General features: G+C 41.0%; 1 protein-coding gene across 2 annotated transcripts; it reads right to left on the reverse strand.

Annotated features, from left to right (window-relative positions):
* Positions 1 to 3,418: 3,418 nt before the first annotated feature.
* Positions 3,419 to 10,792, reverse strand: LOC133463775 (uncharacterized). Of its 2 annotated transcripts, none has more exons than XM_061745489.1 (2): positions 10,659 to 10,792; positions 3,419 to 4,468 (listed from the first exon to the last, which is right to left on the reverse strand). In XM_061745489.1, the coding sequence occupies exons 1-2, from the start codon at positions 10,699 to 10,701 to the stop codon at positions 3,744 to 3,746; spliced, it is 768 nt and encodes a 255-aa protein (XP_061601473.1). In that variant the 5' UTR covers positions 10,702 to 10,792; the 3' UTR covers positions 3,419 to 3,743. The 2 variants fall into 2 exon arrangements, with proteins under 2 accessions (XP_061601473.1, XP_061601471.1); XM_061745487.1 differs by lacking the exon at positions 10,659 to 10,792 and adding an exon at positions 5,631 to 5,852.
* Between the last annotated feature and the right edge of the window lie 10,381 nt (positions 10,793 to 21,173).

Consider the following 21,173-nt stretch of genomic DNA (forward strand, 5'->3'; position numbering starts at 1 on the left):
GTTGCTTTTAGAGGAGGCCAGAATAAGACTGTGGATCAGGCTTCCACTGCACACTTACTTTACACTTACTAATTCTCCTCAGTTGTGTGAAATAAGACCTGGAAACAGGCATTGTGGCATAGAACTGTCAAATTGGTTTAATTCACCGTACGAATTGTTACAGATTACTTTTGTAATACTGTATTTGACCCGGTTTTTGTACGTTTTGACCGTATAGAAACGTAATTCTTGCCATTGTAAGAATGAGATGTAACTGCTGTACTCTACTGCCCTTACTTTTTAACAACTTGTGCTTTTTACTATTTTACCTCTTTTCTTATCATTTTATTTCATTCTATTTGTTATTTACTGTTTAATTACCTTGTGTTGAATTGTGCTATACAAATAAACTTGCACAGAAAATCTGTTCCCACGTCAGGACTTGTAAACTCTCTTAAAGATGCATCTTCTCTCTTTCTCTCCAGCTTGTTAAATACCAACAGTTTCATTAGTTTTGTTTGGTTTTATTAGGTTAATCATTTAAACATGTCAATTTAAAAGTGCTGCTACATTAAAGGGGACCTATTATGAAAAACAGGTTTTCTCTTGCTTTAACATATATAAAGTGGTCTCCCCTCAGCCTGCCAACTCAGAGAAGGAGGAAAGCAACCAAATTCTGCAGTGTCTGTACAGCCGCCAGGATGAGCCATCCAGTGTCAGGTGACTTCTACGAGCCGTTCAGATTCGGCTGATTTTCGTTACGTAACCAAAATGCAAACCACGCCCACAACTATAAAACCGTGTAACTGCATGCGAGCGTCCGACTATCGTAGCACTGCGTGACATCGGACGCTCTCTGTCCATCTCCCTCCAGCAGGTGCCACTTTATTGAGGTTTTTGTAGTGAAATGAGGAGGAATCATAGAGATAACTTCTCATTTCAACTAACTGGATCAGCCGTTCCTCATCCATGACTGTTTCCTACAGCGCTTTCAACCGGCTTTCAACGCGAGCGGCAGGAAGAAAATAGAAGCAGGGCGTCGACAAATGTTCAGCTCAAAACGTTGCACCGCGCTGCTTCGCTGCGGCCAGTTATGACAGTCCAATAGAAAATAAAGCAATGGAATTGATTTTTGTCGCTGACGCTCGCTCGCATCGCATGCAGTTAGGACACGGTTTAATAGTGTACGCAGCCGGCTGCTCTTCTGCCCAGAGTGAGGCTTTGTTCCCTCCCCTGCTACGTGTCATTCAGGCAGCCAATCAGCACAGAGCCTCATTATCATAGCCCCGCCCACTCAGAATCCCTCATAGAGATGGAGGTTAGAAATGGTAAAGATAAAGACATGGCTCAGAGGCTGAATTTCTAATTTATTTAGAAAAAACAATCAAAAGCTTGTTTTTAAGACATTCACGGCCTGTTTGAAATAAATATGACATGCCATAATAGGTCCCCTTTAAATTGAATCACTATGTAATACTATTCAATTATGTAGATTGTTATTATCTTTGTTTTTATGAACCACTTTGGTTTTTAATGGGATATATACATAAAGTTGACTTGACACTATTATAATTGTTATTGTTATATATTTTAGGACTATTTTCTCGGACCGAGCGGCCCCCCTGCCGTAACATATCTACGTCTCTTTCCTGTCGTCTCAGACCCTAACGGGTCGGAACAGCTACCCGTCCTCCCTGAACCTGGTTCTGCAGCAGGTTTCTCCCTGTGAACAGCCATTTGTTCCTCCCACCATCGCCTCGCCCCCGTTCAGGGAGGGCGACTTCACCGACACCAAGGTTAATGCCATCTGCTAGCTTTCTTACCTAGGCTCTTTCTTATGACAAGAGAAATTTGAATTTGGGCTCCAGAACTCCAGAACTGGAGTTGTTTGGGTTATAAATGGATTACAACAAATTGGACTCGGACTCTAACTCCGGAATTGTAACTGGAAAAGTTGGGCTGTATTTGATTGGCCTGCATCAAAGCCTTTTCATTTCTATGTAAACCGCCTTGAGACGATTTTTGTTGTTGTTTCAGTGCTAAAAACTAAACCGATCTCAAACACAAGACGAAGCAATAACGATTGGAAAACAATAATATTAAAGTCTGTTGGAGCATTAAAAAATGACCAAATTATAAAACACATTTTCCAACAACATGCTAAACATATTAAGGCTAAAAGTGGCTTGAAAAAAATAAAGGCAAGAATTGCTTGGCTTCTACTCACACCAAGATACCTTCAACATGTAACCTGCACATACATGTATCAAAGTACAAATCCTTGTATGTGCTATGCAGGCGTTATCATACTACACCGGCCCTGCTGCAGATTTCCCTCAAATGACTGTAAAATGTTTGAATGTCAAAGTGTTTTTGTGTTTGAAATGATGATCAGGTTATCGGGTCCTTACTGACAATCACAGGATGACAAGATTGATAAACATTTAAGGAACATTTCACCTGATGGAGAACGTCATAAATAACCAAATAATGTTCACAAAAACCAAAATAAAGGCATACTCAGTCTGACAGACAGTGGTGGACAGTAACGGAGTAAATTTACTTGAGTACTGTACTTAAGTACATATCCAGAGGATTTGTACTTTACTTGAGTATTAGATTTCTTTGGTACTTATTACTCCTACTTGAATACATTTCCAAGACAAATATTTTTACTTTTACTCAAGTAAATTTCTAGGAAGGCTGAAAAGTACTCGTTACTTTCAGGTCTGCTCTTTTTTCTTCTTCCCTAAAATCCTATTGGACACAAACTGTTTTTGTCAAAGGAGGAGACCTATCACAGTGCACGCTCTCAGACAGACATTGGGAGACAGTTTGTTATGCTCTATATTGCTATATTGTACTGGTACATGTCCTTCCTGTAAAGTTAAGTGACTTCAACATTGAGTTATTGAAAGCAGAGATGTATTTTTTGTAAAGCAGTGGTCTTTGAGGGGGATCCAGACTTAGTTGGATGGTGCAGGTTCATTTGGTTTCAGTTCATGATTGTTAATAAACTCTGCATCATCTGCTGTCCTCTTATGATCCCATTCATTTGATTTGTTTTTGGTGTTTCTGCAGGTTTTATATAACATTGTGGTTCTAAAAGCAGCACATCAGTGCAGCTGGTTTCAAAGAGTTAATTCTCAGAAACAAGAGTTAAAAGATCCTTAAATTAATTTAGAAAAAATATAGTAATTTACTGATGTGGAAAATAAGACATTTACTCTTACTCTTACTCTTAGCTTTACTTAAAGTAAATTTAAAAGCATTCACTTTTGGATACTTAAGTACCTTTAAAAGCAAGTACTTTTCTACTCTTACTCGAGTAATATTTTGACTGAGCTACTTTTACTTGTAACGGAGTAAATTTTGACCAGTAGTATTTGTACTCTTACTCAAGTACTGGGGTCGAGTACTCTGTCCACCTCTGCTGACAGATACTGTACAAAATAATCACAGCCTCCTCGACTCTCCATCGAAGTTTGGCAAATCTCCATCTTTATCTCCATCTCCAAGTTTATACTGAAAATCAGCAGAAAAGAACAATGACAATAACAACAATGATAGAAAAGAGAAATAAATTACACAAACAGGAAATAAAAAAAGGCATTAAAAAGAAAAGAATCCAAAACGTTGAGGGAAATGTAGGGATCCTAGAAACGTGTGAACGGCTGAAACTGAGCCACAAACGTAGACCGGCGGAGGCCCACATGTTTATATTTGGATTATTTCTTGCTCACTGATTCGGAAACGTTATGTTTTCAGAGTCTGGTCTCGACGGTTTCAGCCACCGTGTCCACAGTAGGTCTGGTGTTCTCTGCCGGTGTTGACTTATGACAGCAGGGCAGTGCGTTCAGCACCTCCTTCAGCCCTTTGGTCATGAATATGTAGAGGAAGGGGTCGACCAGAGGGCTGATGTAGAGCAGCAGGTGTGACGCCAGGCCCAGGTAGCGCACCTGCTCCTCGAAGCCCAGCGCCTCCAGCAGGATGCTGAGGATGAAGGGGGAGTACAGGAAGGTGTAGTTGGCCCAGATGGCTCCGATCCCCCACACGGCCCTCCTCGTCTCCACGCTGGGCGGGTTGGACGGGCAGCAGTGCGCGGCTCTCCACGAGTCAACGGCGAAGAAGAGCAGGAAGGGGAAAGGCGCCAGCAGAGACACGGCAAACCAGAACGGGTAGCGCAGCACGGCCAGGGCCAGGACGGCGAACGGAGAGGTCCACACCAGGAAGGTGACCATGGCCGACTGCCTGATCCGGCCCCAGCAGCCCAGGCACTGCGGGTAGGCCACCAGGAGGTGGCGTTCCTGGGATATGAACAGCATCAGGGTGATGTTGGACACCACGCCAAAATAGAAGAGGATGTCGGTGACGTCGGAGGAGAAGACGGGTTGATTTACCGTGTCCTCCTCCACGCTGGGGCGGCCGAAGAAACTGATGACGTCGGACACCAGGAGAAACATGACGTGCATGGGGAGCTTAGTCTCACCTGGGCAGAGAGCACAGGAGTCACGTCAGCAGAGGTGTCTTCAGTATTCACATCCATTACTCAGGTAGAAGTATAGATACTAGAGTTTAAAAATACTCCTGTAGAAGTTGAAGTATCAACTCAAGTTTTTTACTCAAGTAAAAGTATAAAAGTACTGGTTTCAAAACTACTTAAAGTATAAAAGTAAAAGTAATGTAAGGGGGAAAAAAGCCATTAAGGACAAAGGCCTTTGAAAATGAATGCATCTTAGTATAATGCAAATATATTAAAGAACCATACACAGTATGGGCCCGATTTACTAAGATCCTAAATAAAGAGTACTAAATTGCGTGTGCACTGAAAAAGTTTGCGCGTGCTGTCAAGTTTGCACACGTTTTTACACACGCAAACCTTTAGTAAATCAGGCCCTATGTGTACTATTGAGCATTAACATGTGTTTCAGAGAGCAGGAGATATGATGACTAGTTGTCTATAAGTATTGTAATGGTGCAAAAAGTCAAACTTCAGAGGCGTGTTATCATTTATCCTAACCTTTATTGGAATGTACATCCAAGTTTAGTTGCAGGAATCTGAGGGAACGGATGTAAGAACAAAACTGGACAAGAACATCTGAAAAAACCACAACCAAATTCACTCTATCCGGATGGAGAAATTTAACTGGATAGTTTTTTTTTTAAAGGCCGAAATGAAATAGAGTAACAAGGCTGTTTTTAAAATTTAAGAAGTAAAAAGTACAGATAATTGCATGAAAATGTAAGGAGTAAAAGTAAAAAATGATTACTCCAGTGAAGTATAGATAACCAAAATTTCTACTTAAGTAAGGTAACGAAGTATTTGTACTTTGTTACTTGACACCTCTGTACATCACTACCATTAACTGGTACGGCTACCGCAGCTGTAGTCCATGCTGGTGTCAGACAGAACACAAGAGTTACAATATGTGACATCAAAATACAAGTCTCGAGTCACGAATCACGTTAACGAGAAGAGAATTCACTTACTGGCAAATCAGTTCAATTCAATTCAGTTTTATTTATTGTCTATTACAATACAAGTTCCAGAGAGCCAGAACATGACCGGCCCCGAGCAATTAAAATTGGATTAAAATGAAAATGACTAAATCAAATAAATAAACTAAAATAAAAACGGAGTAGAGTCAAACCTTTGGACAGATTCTTGAGGGTGTAAATAGCCAGTCCGATGGCAGGCAGCCCGATGAAGAACGTTAGCCATTTGATCACCTGGGCTACCTGGACGGCAACAGGTGAAGTGGAGTTACCAGTGGTGTTGATGAGGTCAGGGAAAGTTATTGTCACGGCATTGCTACCAGCCATAAGAGGTCACCCTGTGGTTATTTATATCTTCAGCTGTTCAGATTAGCAGTGAAGTCCTCAGGATATCTCTCAGCTGATATTGTGAGTACAGCAGGTGGCAATAACCACCCTCTGCAACTGGGGGCGAAAAAAGAGCAACATCAGTTCAGAGTGTGACCCGTTCAGCAAAGATCCGTTCGGTACATTATTGTTTTTTTCTGACGCAGACAGATTTATCAGCGCCTATCTCTTTGCTGTGTCAAGTTTCAGGGGCAGTTTCCACTTTCTCTTTTCTACACATTTCTCTTTTCATTCATCAGGATGTGTCATTGTTTATCACCGCAGCTCTGCTCATTTTGTCTTTCCTTTTATCTTCATCTGTTAAAGACACAGACCTTTGAATCCTTTCTACGCTTTGGTTTGGGTAATGTGCGGACCAAAAAATCCCAAACAGAATTAAGGATGTTTAGTGCCAAAGCTAAACATTGGCTTAAGCAGCAGCAGAAATGCGAACATTAACTTCTCTCAAGTCATTGTCAGTACAGTATTTTACTAATGTTTAATGTATTTAACTTGTGCAATTTTTAATCTAAATTTTGGAGCTGTGTTTATTTGTTTATGATATCTGTTCACTGCATTATTCACTGTATTTGTATTATTGTATTTTGTATTCAGTATCTTTTATCCTTCTTTTGCCTGACCAGGGACAAAGACTGCAAATTAGCTGAAGCTAGACGTCTTGTATGCATCACATTTTTCATTCTTTGTGACAATGTTGCATGTATCGTCCCTGTTAAATAAACATTAAAATAAAAAAAATAAAAAGGGATTTCTGCTGGTGGCTCGGGCCCTTTTTAACGTCTGCTCTGATGAGTAAACATGACAACGGGAAGTCCTTCACATGTGATTCCACTCTCTAAAGCCTGATACAGTAAATGCACAGAATACAACTCTAAATCCAGACAGAGGAACACTTTGAGATGCTGAGGAAGCAGGGCAGGAGCGGAAGCGAGAGCAAAAAAGGAAGAAGTTTAAACCACGTCTTCCTCTGTTCAGAGAGAATGCAGGATCATTGGCAAATAAATTAGAGAACTTGGAATATCTTGAATCCACATTTAGTGTTTTACGCAGCATGGCTGCAGGTCCTTTAAAGTGATGCCACAGACAGAAAGAGACTGCAGACAGAGTGGGAAGATTAAAGGAGGAGGAACTGCACCGTTTGCTGACAACAGACGACGCTATCCTCCCCCTTTTAACCAAGGTGTCAAAGAAAACCTGCACTGGTTTGACACATAATCACAGAGAAGAAAGTTTGGAAAATGGGTCAGTCACAACTGTTTTATAATAAAGAGTTTAAAGTCAGTAGCAGTACAAATATCTGGATTTCTCCTTGCTTTCAAGTGTATTTAATCTCTATTTAATCTCTGCACGTGTTGTAAAGAACTTGGAGCTGCCTATGAGTTGGAATTGAACGAAAAACACTTGTCTTGCCTTGGTTCTGTTAAAGCAAAGGGAAGTCACTGATACTGAACAGTTAACCAAGTTTCCATCCTTGTCATCTACCAGAGGACTTCACTTGTGTTACCTGGCAACACTGCAACACACTGTCATCAGTTCAGGGGTCACAAGGATACGAAAACAGGCCAACGGCTTCATGGAAATTTAAACTACCGATCTTCCGATCTGCTGCACTTTCAAATGGTTTGTGAACTGACGTGTATTCAAAATTGAGTTAATTTTTAACTTATTTAGTTCTCTAAACTAATTTATACTGCAACAATATCCTTAATCTGGTTCCCACAACCCCACCCACACCCTGGGTGGGGTTGGTGAAAGGGCCTTTCTGTGTGGAGTTTGCATGTTCTCCCCGTGTTCCCCTTGGGTAGTTAATGTGAGCTACCCTCACAAAAACATGCACCAGTCTTGGGCTATACTGCCCCCTCTGGCCAACCGGGGAACAGATGGGGTGGGGAGGATCTGGCCGGAATAACGTGATCCTTCCACGCGCTACGTCCGGCTGGAGAAACCCCACCCTGTTGGTTGGGAGGTGCACTGGGTGATAAAATGGGGAAATAATTGGGATAAATATATATATACTTTATTTTGAATTTACTGGAGGTAAATTCTGGAATGATGCCAACATAAATTTAAAAACATGTCATTCTCTTTTAGTTTTTAAGAAAATGGTTTGTAAATCTATTTTTGAAGCTTATAAGTGCAATTGACTATCTGTTAATGTTTCTTTGCTTTTCTGTTTTTTCTTTGCCTTTTGTTGTTTCTTTGCTTTTCTGTTGTTTCTTTGCTATTCTATTCTCTTTTTGGTTTTCTGGAGGTCGGTAGCCACAAAAAGAAAGTTGGTAAGGTAATATAGGATAGGCTTTTATAAGCAGTTTGCTTCAGCCTATGCCTTTATTAGTCATTGTTCAACACATGATTATTGGTTTTGTATGAAATGTTAATGCTGTGCACAATGTTTTTTTTGGTGTTGTGTTGTTTTTGTGTTGTCATGACTGAATAAACTTCATTCATTCATTCATTCATTCATTCATTCATTCATTCATTCATTCATTCATTCATTCATTCGTATATATATATATATATATATATATATATATATATATATATATATATATATATATATATATATATATATATATATATATATATATATATATATATATATATATAAAAAGTTAATCTTGTTCCTCTGAAGTCAGCGTTGATTTCCAGGGAACCGTACCAACAGAATCAGAAGAAAAGGCCTGTAGACATCATTGGATAGACATACAAATGACCATAATAAACAAAGCATGTGACATCAGCAGTGACGACCAGACTGGTATCAGGAATAGACGTCGAGACCGGCTGCTGTGGAGCAGGAACGCAGATCAGAGACTATTTGGATTTGGAGTAAAAACTTCTACATAGATCCAAGGGGATATTAGCAATTCTGCACCATTTTGGTTATTTAATAGTGGTTCTTGGACACTGTGTGTCTAACACTCATGTTATGGCGCTTTTCCACTAGTACTAGTACTACTAGTTTAAAATATTATTGTTTGTTTTTAAGTCATTAAATGGGTTGGCACCAAAATACATCTCAGACCTCCTACAGGTTTAACTCCCTCGAGGTCTTTGAGGTTTCTCTGCTCAGTCACGTCTTGTCGTCCCCAAAACTAAGCAAAAAACCAGGGGCGACCGTGCTTTTTCAGCAAAAAACTTTGGAACGAGCTTCCTCCCCACATTAAAATGGCCCCCACACTAGAAATTTTTAAATCTCGTCTCAAAACGTATTTTTATTCTTTGGCTTTTAATCCAGCATGAGAGTTGTGTGGTCTCTGTCTTGTCTTTTATGTTTCTGAATCACTGATTGTTGTCTGTTTGGTGTGTTTTTATTTTGTGCTTTTATGTGCTCCTATCTATTTTACTCTGTTTTTAGTTTTTACTATTTTATTATGTCTTGCTTTACTCATTGTGCAGCACTTTTTTAACCTTGTTGTTTTTTACAATGTGCTATATAAATAAAGTGGATTGGATTGGATTGGAAGACCTACTCAGCCCAACTCGCCTCGACTCGGTTTTGTGCTTTTCCACTAAGGGTCGAAGCGAGTCGAGGTGTGTCGAGTAGATACTTTTCCTGTAACTATTCTGCCGAGGTTCTAAGCTGCTGAGTCGGCTGTATCTGACATCATCACACTACAGGCCACTGATTGGTCGGGGGGTTGGAGTCAGACGTCTGAGTCAGGAGGAGGAAATCAGAGAAAGAGACTCTGACGGCTTCTTGTTCATTTTATTCGACTGGCAATGGCAGCAAAAGTCTGTTCGGTGATCCAACTCTGAGGTGCAGATGTTCATAAACCTGATGCTGAGGAGAGAATTAAAAAGGGATCTAGACGGGTGATAAGGAACGACCAGATCTACCAGGAGCTCTGTCTCTTCATAGCTGCTCACGGCTCCAGCTGACTTTTCAGCAGCAGAGACAAACTAACAAAAAAAAGAAAAGCGTAGCCGCTTGAAGCTTCTCTCATTCTCATTTTTTAACTTGATATTGAACACAAGCCACAGACCCAGCAGCACATCTATCATCTCCTCCAGGTTCTACATCTTTAGTGTTGTTGTCTTCTTCGTTTAAATCACACAATCAAATACGTCACAGCAGCTTCACTCCAACCTCCTACTTCTGATCTGGGTATTGAAAAGAAACGAGGGCAAGGTGAGTCGAGTCGGGCTGAGTAGGTACTAGTGGAAAAGCCCAATTAGAGTGGTTCGGTACATTCTGTACCGGTGGAAATGACTGCGAATGGGAGGGGAACCAGAGCCATTTCAGGAGGGAGAATTTTAGTGAAGTGGATGCAAGGCAGCCCAGCCGGCCGTTTCTCTTATGTGCTTTATATAGTATAGATGCTTTGTATTCATAAACAGGAACTTTTTTAAGTCAAAAGCATGTTTGATGCTAAACACTGAACTCATATTTGTGTTCGTCTGGCTAAACCTTAACTCTTTATTGTATCCTCCCACCTGATCCTACTTTTACTGCAGTGGGCAGGAGGTGCAGAGAGGATCCCCCAGGGCACGTCTGCTGACATCTGTTTAAACTAAACCATCCATCATTTCCCATGATAACACTACTGTAATAGCTAAGATAGGGTACAAAACATTTCACCATATTCAGAAAATATTGATGTTGCAAATAAATAAAATATCCATATCATCTAAAGCCGACGACTCCATCTTTGTTACTTTTAATCTCAATATCCAAAGTGTACTGGTCTGAAATAATAATCAAAATCGTTTTGTAGTGTCTTTTGTCCAGTTTATCCATTTCTTTTAACATTTAGACAGCTAAATCAACCCCGTCTCCTGTGCTGTTCTCTTACCTTTAATAAATGATAGACCACCGTCCGCCAACCAAAAGCACATAAGTTGTGATTCCAGCTTGTTCCTCGAGAATTCAATTTCGTAAAAATATTTTATTTCCCACAGAATGCCAGAAAACACGAACCTGTCTGTAAAACTGTGGGATTCAGATAGGTGTCTGTATGACTCCATGATCGTTTGTGTGGTTACTCAGAAGCCAGTTATTGCTGCGGTCTCCTTATCTCCAGTAGTTCAGCGGGCTGATTTGAATAAGGGCTGGATGTTCCCCCTGGTTTAGATGGCTCATTTTGTGTTGGTCCACATGGAGGAAATGCAGATTTGCATGAAAGACTGATGTGAAACTGTCTCATAAACTTTTATCTTAACTTGATTCCCGCTTGTTTATGTGGCTCCACAGTCAGTTACTTTCAATTTAAAGGGAAAGTGAAACAGTGCATTATTTTTGACCCTTTTCAGTCTGATTCTACAAGTACCAGTCTACACAAACTGCCCTGCTCAAGGCATGTTACGATTAGAGTGCGAATTATACAATGACAATTGGGGGGGTCAACATTTTCTAGAGGCCAGGGTGTAAAGGGAACCCAGTACGGCGCAGGCGCGTGCTTCAGGTAACCGAAGTCTTGCAAAAGTTTTACAATATCTTGAAGGTTCAAGGTTCAACAATCTTTATTATTATTATGATTATTATTGTTTAATATAGAGCAAAGGTAGAAGTCAGAGAAAACACGCACATCCCAATATCCATGTAAGGCATGAGTCCTGGACAAAAAAGCGTCATATATACAGAACTGTTTCAGAAAATTAGAATATTGTGATAAAGTTCTTTATTTTCTGTACTGCAATTAAAAAAACAAAAATGTCATACATTCTGGATTCATTACAAATCAACTGAAATATTGCAAGCCTTTTATTATTTTAATATTGCTGATCATGGCTTACAGCCCAAACCCCCCCGTAATTCGCACTATGGTTACGATGTTTGCGGACTGTCGATCATGAAATCTTGCTAACAATACAGCAAGATTTGGTTGGAATGTCAGGACCTGTTCTACCACGGTTCGCTTTGTATTTTTCAACTAGGAGTTTTAGTGTTTCTGCAAATCAGTTGTTGTCTGACTGCTGATTTGCTGTGAAAAGTACCTCAGGGTTCTGTTTTGGGCCCAATTTTGTTTCTGTTGTATAATCTTGCCTTAGGAAAGAAAATCCAGGAGGTTGTTGATGTTTCCTACCACTCATTTGCAGATGATATCCAACTGTAGTTCTCTTTTAAGGCCTCCGAAATTCAGAAATTAAACTCCTTAATGAGGTGCCTTGTGCAAACTCTCTGCAGTGAAACTCAGATAAAACGGAGGTGCTGGTGATCGGCCCTGATTATGTCATTCCAGTTATCAACCAGATTTTAGGTAAACTGAGTGGTTCATCTAAATCAAGCCTATGAAATCTTGGTGTTAGGAATATTTCCCAACTGAGAACAGTTTTTCTTAAGGTGATCTTGAGTTATCCATTCATGCATTTGTGGTCTCTTTACTCTTCACTACTGTAAAAGTTTATTTCCTTTTCTAATCAAAAAGGAACTGTCTCATGTGCAGCGGGTCCAAAAGTCACGGCTGCTGACTTGCTCTGATAGAAGGGCTCATGTTACACCAATCCTAAAAACACCAGCTCCCATTAATTTTCGTTTGAACTTTAAATCCTGGTGCTGACAGTCCGAGCTTTGCATGGTGAGGCCCCTCCTATATTAGGGACCTAATCTTCCCCTCGTGCCCGCTTTAGACGAGGAGATCGCTCCTTCCAGGCCGTTGCACCGAGGCTCTGGAACGATCTCACGCCGTCTTCACGTTCGCTGGTTTCCATCAACGCTATGAAGAGCAAACTTAAAACCCCCCTGTTTCTCTAAGCATTTAAACATCAGTAGTGAGAGGGTTGTTTTATGACCATCATGTTGATTTTACGTACATTTTTACTCCAAGAGGCTTTTATTGTATCTTTTCTCTTTTCATTTTACATGTATTGTGTTTATTCTTTTGTGAAGCACCTTGTGACGTTACCCTGTCTGTGAAATGTGCTATAGAACAGAAAAACAAAACCCATACACGACAGGAAATAACATTTCCTCTCTTTTTGAAATTAACCAAAGACTCTTGAGTTTCAGACTTTAAGAGGCATGTGGTATCCTCTGGTTACAGAAAGATGTCTGATTTCTTTTGCATCTAGGACAAAATAAGAACTTTTCTCCTTATTGCTTCAGAAGTATTTTCTCGATTGATTGACAGGGTTCTGGTACATCACCAACCAAGATCAGAACAGAATGATCCAGATTTGTCTCGAGAGCCACACAACTTCACATCACGCTGCACATGCTGTATATTTTTTTTTTTTTATTTTATTAGTTTGCACACAATAAAAGTAACACTTGCAATCAAAATAGTAAAACAAATGGGACAGGAGAGGTCAAAAAGCCAACAGGCTTATGCAGCGGACCTCCCCTCAATTTAGGAAATAAAACAGTAATTACAAAAAATTATAACAAAAACACAACAAGACGAAGACTATAAACAAAAAACAAAGAAGGTTTGACTACATAGTTACAGATAATCAACACACAGAAAAATCAACAAGAACAAACAAAAAAAAAATCAACAAAGAAAACTTGTGACATTTTTTAAATGTGAATTAAATGAGATGATACATTTCTTTTAAAAATCTCTAGAGAAGCAGAGCTTTTGATAATGTGAGATTTGGAGTTCCATATCTGTACACCGCGATCTGAGGGAAAACTGGACGTGTTTAGTTTTATAAAAAGGAAGATGAGGATGATTAATCTGTCTAGTATTATATGAATATATATATACATATGCATATCAGAAATGGATAGCATAAAACTATAGAAGAGAAGCAGTGCTCTGGAGAGGGAGGTGGAGCATCGTTTCTGGGCTGACTTCACCTCGAAACCAAGTGCTGTGAACAGAGCTGTAAAGTCATGGGTGAAAAGGGAGTTATAGAGTATACTTGCTGTTCAGAATGCGTGCGCATCATGGCCGACACGCGTATCTTGTGTTTGTCTGACCCATCGACAGGCACGTTCTCCAAAAAGGGGCGGATATACTTGCTGTTTGAGCCTGCGTTCACGTCCGTTCACAACCAACTGCATCGTTGCTCGCGTACTTACCGCCGGTAACCGACTGGGGGCGGTAAGCAGAGCCAGAGTTAGAAAAGTGATTCAATATTTGGTAGTAGTTTAATAAACCAGCTGGTGGAATAAAGATAAATAAACAAGACAGCAACACGGGATGAAGAGGAGATCACTGCGTTGCTCTGCTTGTGATCTTGTAAAGAAAACAGTGCAATCAGAGATGGTTTGTCAGGTCGTTCAACCAGAGCCGTCGGGAGACTGGAGAGCTCGTTCGTCTTGCTGATGCAGCAACTGATGATGAGAAACAGCTACACTATTTTAGCATTTCCTCTGTTTCATTTGATGACTTGTTACATGGGATTGTCCCACTGATTCAGCTCTATACAGGAGATTCAGGAGATTCATTTACCGAAATAACTGGAGCAAAGTCGGTGTCGGTGGAGCGATGACTGAAGAACCTCTGTATCCAGCTCAGACGTTTGATCGGTGGGTAAAACAGCCCACCAGCAGCATCACCTGCTGCATCTTCCCATGAGCACGGACATAACGAGCACAACTCTGTCTGCACCAGGGGCCTCATTTATAAAGCTTGCGTGTGCACAAAACAGGGCTTGAAAGATGCGCAAGTCACCTTCTAAAGATTGGGATTTAAAAAACAGAAACTAACGGAAAAATGTGCGTATCTTTACGCCAACCCTGACCCTCACGCACAAACATTTTGAAGATATGGGGAACTGGCGACGCAGGCGGTGAGGTGGTGAAATGAAGCCAGATTCATGTCATACTTTTAATGTCATCACATATCAGACTTATAGATCCATGTACACCCAAGCCGGTGTTCTGCCGAGTTGTCCTATCTCCACGAATCGTCCTACCCGTAGGATGAAATGATACTTCTCTGCCGAGTTGTCCTACCTCGGCAGAAAATACTACCGTACGATCCCTGTTTCTTTTATCTCAGTTTCTTTTTTTTCAAAGGCTTTTTCATGCAAATAGATGATTTAACAGCAGGAAGTCATGTGCTTCCACATACTGTAGATCTATGTGTACGACGCTTCGGAGGAAGAAAAAAACCCGTCAAATCACGCTTCCACATAGATATTGGCAGGTAGGATGATTTGACAGGTGAAAATCAGAATCAGAATCAGAATCAGAAAAGGGTTTATTGCCAAGTTTGTTAAACACGCACAAGGAATTTGTTGTGGTGATTGGTGCAACACAATACAAATATAAAAACAAATATATAAGAGATAAAATAAAATGTATAAACAATAAAATAAAATGTATAAACAGAAATGTACAATATGAGGTTTTAAAGTGCCTGTCAGATCACGCTTCCACATAGATACATGTTGATGTCTATGTGGAAGCGTGGTCTGACGGGGTATTTTCATCTGTCAAATCATCCTACCTGCATTTATCTTTTTTTGTGCGCACGCCATTTTCAGCTTTTGAGCGCACGTACACTTTTAGTATGGATCCTACGCACTCTTTTATAAATGAGGCCCCAGGACTGTGTTGATCTGCCGCAGCTGTTTTGACCGGCATGTTTGTCTCTGTGCAGGGGCGATGTGGATCATAAATATGAGGATAACAGCTGCTCAGCCTCTCCTCAGAACAAGTTTCCGACCTCCGCGTCCAGTCACTTGTGGTCAGCTGCTGCTCTGCCCGGGACCAGCGCCACTCGCGGCCACAGCCAGAACTGCAGGTCGCCTACGCGTTCAGTGTCTCAAAACCACGGGATTATTTTCTTTTACGCACTTCTTCCTTTTCAGGGTCATCTTGGGCTTATATGAGGAACACATCAAGGTGCTTTCTATTTTCACAGTGGATCAAATTTTACTGCAACGATTTTTGTTCCCAAGAGCCAGTTTCAGTAACTGAGAGCCAGGACGCCTAAGCCCACATCTTTGGCTGCTACTTGATCACGTACTGTAGCACCCGGCTCGTGTTGGTAGGAAGCGCCACAATGACAGGAACCAGTTGAAGTTCTGTGTAGGACGCCTCCTGAAGACTTTCCAGGGGGAAGTAATCCAGGCATGTCCAATCAGGAGGAAGCCCCGGGACCAAAATTATGTAGGAAAACTTTTGAGATATGTGGAGGGAAGAATGTCTAAAAACAAAAGTCACATTTGACCACAATGAATTCTTTCATAATGGATTTAAATAATTTCTACAAAAGCATACAAACTGGCCCGGGCCCACAGTTTCCTAGTTTCATCCCCTCTGCAGATTTTCCTAACCACAGAGAGCTCTCCTTTTACAGTCAGTCCCTCTTTGAGAAATAAACAAAGAGGCAAACAGAGATTTATTGTATTTACTGGATATGCAAAATGTGCAACAACTGTCAGGCATAATACTGCTGGTGTTTCTCCATACGCCACCAGTGGTTTTACAGCATCCCTGTAACATAAAACGAGACGTGGTCTTCTGAAGGATAGGAAAGTTATGTCTAACTGTTTATTTCTATCCCAGCTGCCATCTGGCAAGAGGTGAGGTTCGTCTATTACGGGGGAAACAGACAAACAGCTGCATGTACTCACATCTACAGACAATTTCATATCTATCTATCCAGCAGGAATATGCTAAATGTTTGGACTGTTCAGTGATACCAGACATAGCTGTAGATTGTCATCCAGGTCATTGTGATCCTAATTGCTTCAACAGAAGGCAGCGGGATGTTTAACCATGAACATTACACTATACATGTCTTCAAGAACAAAATAAAAACAGAGAAAAAAACTAAAAAGTCAAAACATAGACAGCGAAGATGCAGAAGTCAAAGCTTCAAGATAATAAGCTGTAAAACCAGTGGGTGACTGACTCAGCAGTGATTATTTCCCATCTTCAACACAGAAGCTCTTGCAGACCAAAGAAAGAAGGACTGCATGTGCAGTTTCTGGTTTTCCACATGAATTCATAAATTCAGATAACATGAAACATGTCGCTCTAGGGTTGCCACCCGTCCCGTAAAATACGGAATTGTCCTTTATTTGAGAAAAAAATGTTGCGTCCCGTATTGAACTAATACGGGACGCGATTTGTCCCGTATTTTCATTAACTTTTACACCATATTCTAGTTGAATTATTGAAATAAATTAACCTTTATACCATATTTTAGTTGAATTATTGAAATAAATTAACTTTTACACCATATTCTAGTTGAATTATTGAAATAAATTAACTTTTACACCATATTCTTCACCTGTAGGCTATATTCTACATCTGGGCTGATGTGGACATACATAGCATAGGTGGCTTTTTCAGCTGCTATATGGTTGGCTGTCTGTACAGTCATGCAAGTTCAATGCTATTAAAGCACTTTAAACTTTAAATCAAAGCATTTAGTTTTTTCATATAAAGTTTAGGGGCTTTTTTTTGGCTCCTGCGCTGCTGAAATCAGGGCGTCCCTTATTTCTATTTCTGAAAGGTGGCAATCCTATGTCGCTCCCATCAGGTTACACTGGTTAGCAGTTGATGATGGTAAATAGTAAATAATCTTACTATGAAGACAAACTCTAGACGCAGCTTTTGCCTTTTATAACGAGTGAAGTCCACACGGCACCTTGTTTAACGGCTTCATTCGATTGGCACATATTCTGTTTTTGTAGAAAAATACTAAAAACAGGATCCTATTTTAGGCATCTTTAAAGTTCCCATAAAACAGCCTGACATGTGTCTTTATTTAGTTATGTTTCATGTTGGGGAGCATTTTAAAGCATGAGAGCCACCGGAATGCTTATTTTGCAGCCTTGAGTACTTTGTAATCAGAAGAATGTGACAGCGGGCCGAGTGTGAGCCTCTCACTTGTTAAGCATTGAAGGTGTCAGCTTTGGTGTCTGACAGATAAATCACTAAATATTGTTTTGTGTCTCTTCAGACACTTAGCAAGCAGATGAAACCAAAGATGGCCTCGATCCCTGACTCCAGCTGAACCAGTCGAACGTCTAGGCATCGCTCCCACTGTGGTCGTTCTGACGAGCCGTCGTGCACCAGAGATTCTCTGTTCACATTGTCTGATATTAAAAAGAAGAGATCTTTAATTCCCTGCTTCCTGTCTTGATGACGGTGCTGCTCAGTCACATAAGGATCTACAGGCCACTGACTAAGGGAAATACATCAGACTTGATAGAGTGACCTCATTCCTGTGAGTAGGGACACCTGCAGTTCTTCAACTGGCCACTAGGTGCTGGCTCCAAAAACGAGTCACTCTTCATTGGAGCTGTCAGTCCATTGTCTACAGCAGTAGTTCCCAACCTTTTTTCCTTGGAGTGTCTAAGACCAGCCAGGCCCCCCGACCCGTACATATTAGCACCAAAATAGTCTTTAATTGAAAAAATGAACATTAATTATGTTTTTTTGATACATTTCTCTTTGGTTTACTCTGAAGACTTTGTTTTTTCCAATGTCACTGTAGCACGGCGAGTGCTACGGGGCCCGACCGACAGGATAGAGGAGGACACGGAGTTTAGTGCAGAACCCTTTTATTCACTCACACACGTGCACCAGCTTCCGCAGCTTCTCCAACCGACCCAGCTGCAGCCTCCCAGTCCACCTTATCAAGGCTGGCAGGGTGGAGAGGCTGACGGGCCACACCTGTGTCCCGTCAGCCTGAGTGGCTGCAGTGCCTCCACCCTGCCACAGTCACCAATGTATAAAATACCCACAAAAGGACATAAAAGGACATAAAAATATTTCTGAAAAAGGTCTCTTTTAATATGAGACCAACATTTTTTAACATTTTTCCTTTAACAACCTGTCGGAGTAGATTAAATGTTGAGTAATGATATAATAATATGGAATTAAATCATTTCCTCTGTTTGTCACCAGTGTATAAAAAACACAAAAAATATTCAAGACATTCATAAATTATTCCTAACAATGTCTTATGAATGACTTATGAATATAATTTTTACAACTGCATAATTTCAAAGCAGACAAAGTTTTGCGCCCCTCCAGAGATCTCTGGCGCCCCCCCAGGGGGGCCCGGACCCCAGGTTGGGAGACACTGGTCTACAGTATACCTGCTTATTCCAATGCAGGATTGTGTGGATCTGCTTGGCTATCCCAGCTCTCTTCAGGCACAAGGTTACCAGTGCAGTGCAGGCCCACATATAAGCTGTGTTCGAAATCGCCCCCTATCCCCTATATAGTGCACTACATAGTGTGCACGCCATTTTGTAGTGCTGTTCGAATTCTCTACACTACATTTCGTCCACTACCTCGTTCACTATAAAATACCCACAATGCACCGCAAAAGTTAGTGTACAACCCAAGTACCCTACTTTTTACTCCCGTATACCACAATGCAATGCGGTCATGTTTTGTCTGAGGAGAAGAAGGAGAAGAAAAAAAAAGAAGAAGAAAAAATGGCAGCTGAACAGGAGGCGGGGGAGCGCGGGAGCGCTTTAATTACTTATAAATAAAAAAAAGCACAAAAGCGTGACAAAAAAGTGACAAAAGCCATTCATTTTCAACAATTTATTGACACAGAAGTATCAGATCCCGGAGCTGTTCGGAGTGTTTACATGTTGCATGTCGCGTCCGCTACGCCACAGGAACATCCGGCGCATTTACTGACGCAAACACGTTAAAAAAATGTACGTTGTAGTGTCCGAAATCTCCTCTGGTCATCCCCTACATAGTGCACTATGTAGTGCACTATGTAGTGTACACTATGTAGGGAGTAGGGAGTGAGTGAACGAGTGGATGATTTCGAACACAGCTATAGAGTCAGAACCACTAATCAACCCGGCATACATGTTTTTGCACTGTGGGAGGAAGTACCTGAAGAAAAAACACACATAAGCACAGGCAGTAAATGAAAAAACACAGAAAGGCCCCTACTGCGAATTAAAAAAGGAATCTGCTTGCTAACCACCGTGCCTCCACATAAAAACCAAGAAAAACAAAACATCTCGGTCTTCGTGGCTACATCTCCCGTCCAACTGCAAAGAGGCTGAATTTCCATGTATGAATTACTTTTCTAGTTAATTGGATTTTGTGTAAAATCAATCCCCCGAACCATGACAGCTAATCGTGAAATCAAATGAAATGTTGAGATTCCCTGGTGCGCCGGTAGACAGGAAAACGGAAGAGTGACCGGAGCAGCCAGGGTCCATAAGCGACTGAATTTCCCCTCTGCTTTTTCAGCACATTCTTACAAATGATGCCTTTAGGTCCTACTGGAGTTGATCTGCGGGCAGCAGGAGGTTCAGAGATTTTGTGACCACCACTATTGTTCCTGTAAGAAGGCCAGCGAAAAACCAGCACGACCCTGGGAGCAGTGTGGTGAATGAACTGCTGACAAAATAAACCCTGCAGATGCCGTGTTTGCCTAACAGTTATGTTCGCTGCTCTCCTTCTTTGCATGAAAAGCCTATTGTTTTCCTCAAAGGCCACAGTTTTTACTGACACATTTGTATTTTTTTTTTTTTTTGTGATTTAGATTTGCCTCTGCAGTTTTCACAACAGCACTATATATTTTCAAGCAAGTGAGTGACCGCAACACCACATTGTGACGGATACATCCTTCTATATCATGTGACAACAACAAAACAACAGTATGTGGGCTGTAAACATAGAGTGCTCTCAAAAAGTACGCCTTTCAGTGACTTAAATAACCCCAGGGAACTGGCTTCAGATGTGAGCCCATCTCAAATGACCCCCCAGTGTGTCCGTGCCCAAATTGACAGCAGAACCCAGCCAGAAGCTCAGCTGGAGGTGTGCTAGTACTTACTTAAGCTCCGGCGGGCCTTGCAAGGTGAGAAGGCCAAAGGCCAGGCTTGCGGTCAGACTTCTGCCCATCTGCCCATGTTGGTTTAGTCGAAAAGATAGCTGCTTTTCAAAAATGTATTTGTTTTCATCAACTGATTTTGATCAAATGTTTGACTTAAGCCCAGATGTTTCATTTGCAGTATTTAAAAAAAAAAAAAAAAAAAGGCCTGACAGGATTAAACCTGAAATCTTTTGGCTGGCAGCGGGCGCTGTAACCTAACCTGAACAGCATTTTGATGCTTTGGAACAGCATTCAGAACAAGTGTAGCCTGCATACTGAGGTATAGTACAGTCTAAACTGATATGACCCGTGTGTGCCAGTTATCTTTATCTCTATTGATATATTGAACAAAAATGACCCAGATTTTAGGAAGCACGGTGTGGGGTGTCTGCCATTATTAAGTCGGCTTATCGTAAATCTTCAACACACAGACAAGACGCTGTGTCAGTCAGTTATCCTCTTATTTTTTTTTTTTCTAAACAGGGTGGGGCTTATAATGATGTGACGGAGTTTTTTTTTTTTTTCCCCCGCATGGCTGTAACCATAACTGCATTTTCACGGCTTATTTTGAGCAATGCATTTCCGATGACGTCGGGTTTCTGT

Source organism: Cololabis saira, chromosome 17, assembly GCF_033807715.1.
Source record: "Cololabis saira isolate AMF1-May2022 chromosome 17, fColSai1.1, whole genome shotgun sequence".
In the NCBI taxonomy this organism is placed as follows: Eukaryota; Metazoa; Chordata; class Actinopteri; order Beloniformes; family Belonidae; genus Cololabis; species Cololabis saira.

Excerpts from the sequence above, each read along its gene's own strand:
- LOC133463775 (XM_061745487.1), bottom strand. The coding sequence starts at position 5,802 with ATGGCTGGTAGCAATGCCGTGACAATAACTTTCCCTGACCTCATCAAC. Across the intron at positions 4,469-5,630 it reads CCTCAAGAATCTGTCCAAAG|GTGAGACTAAGCTCCCCATG; the intron begins GTTTGACTCTAC and ends CTCTCTGCCCAG.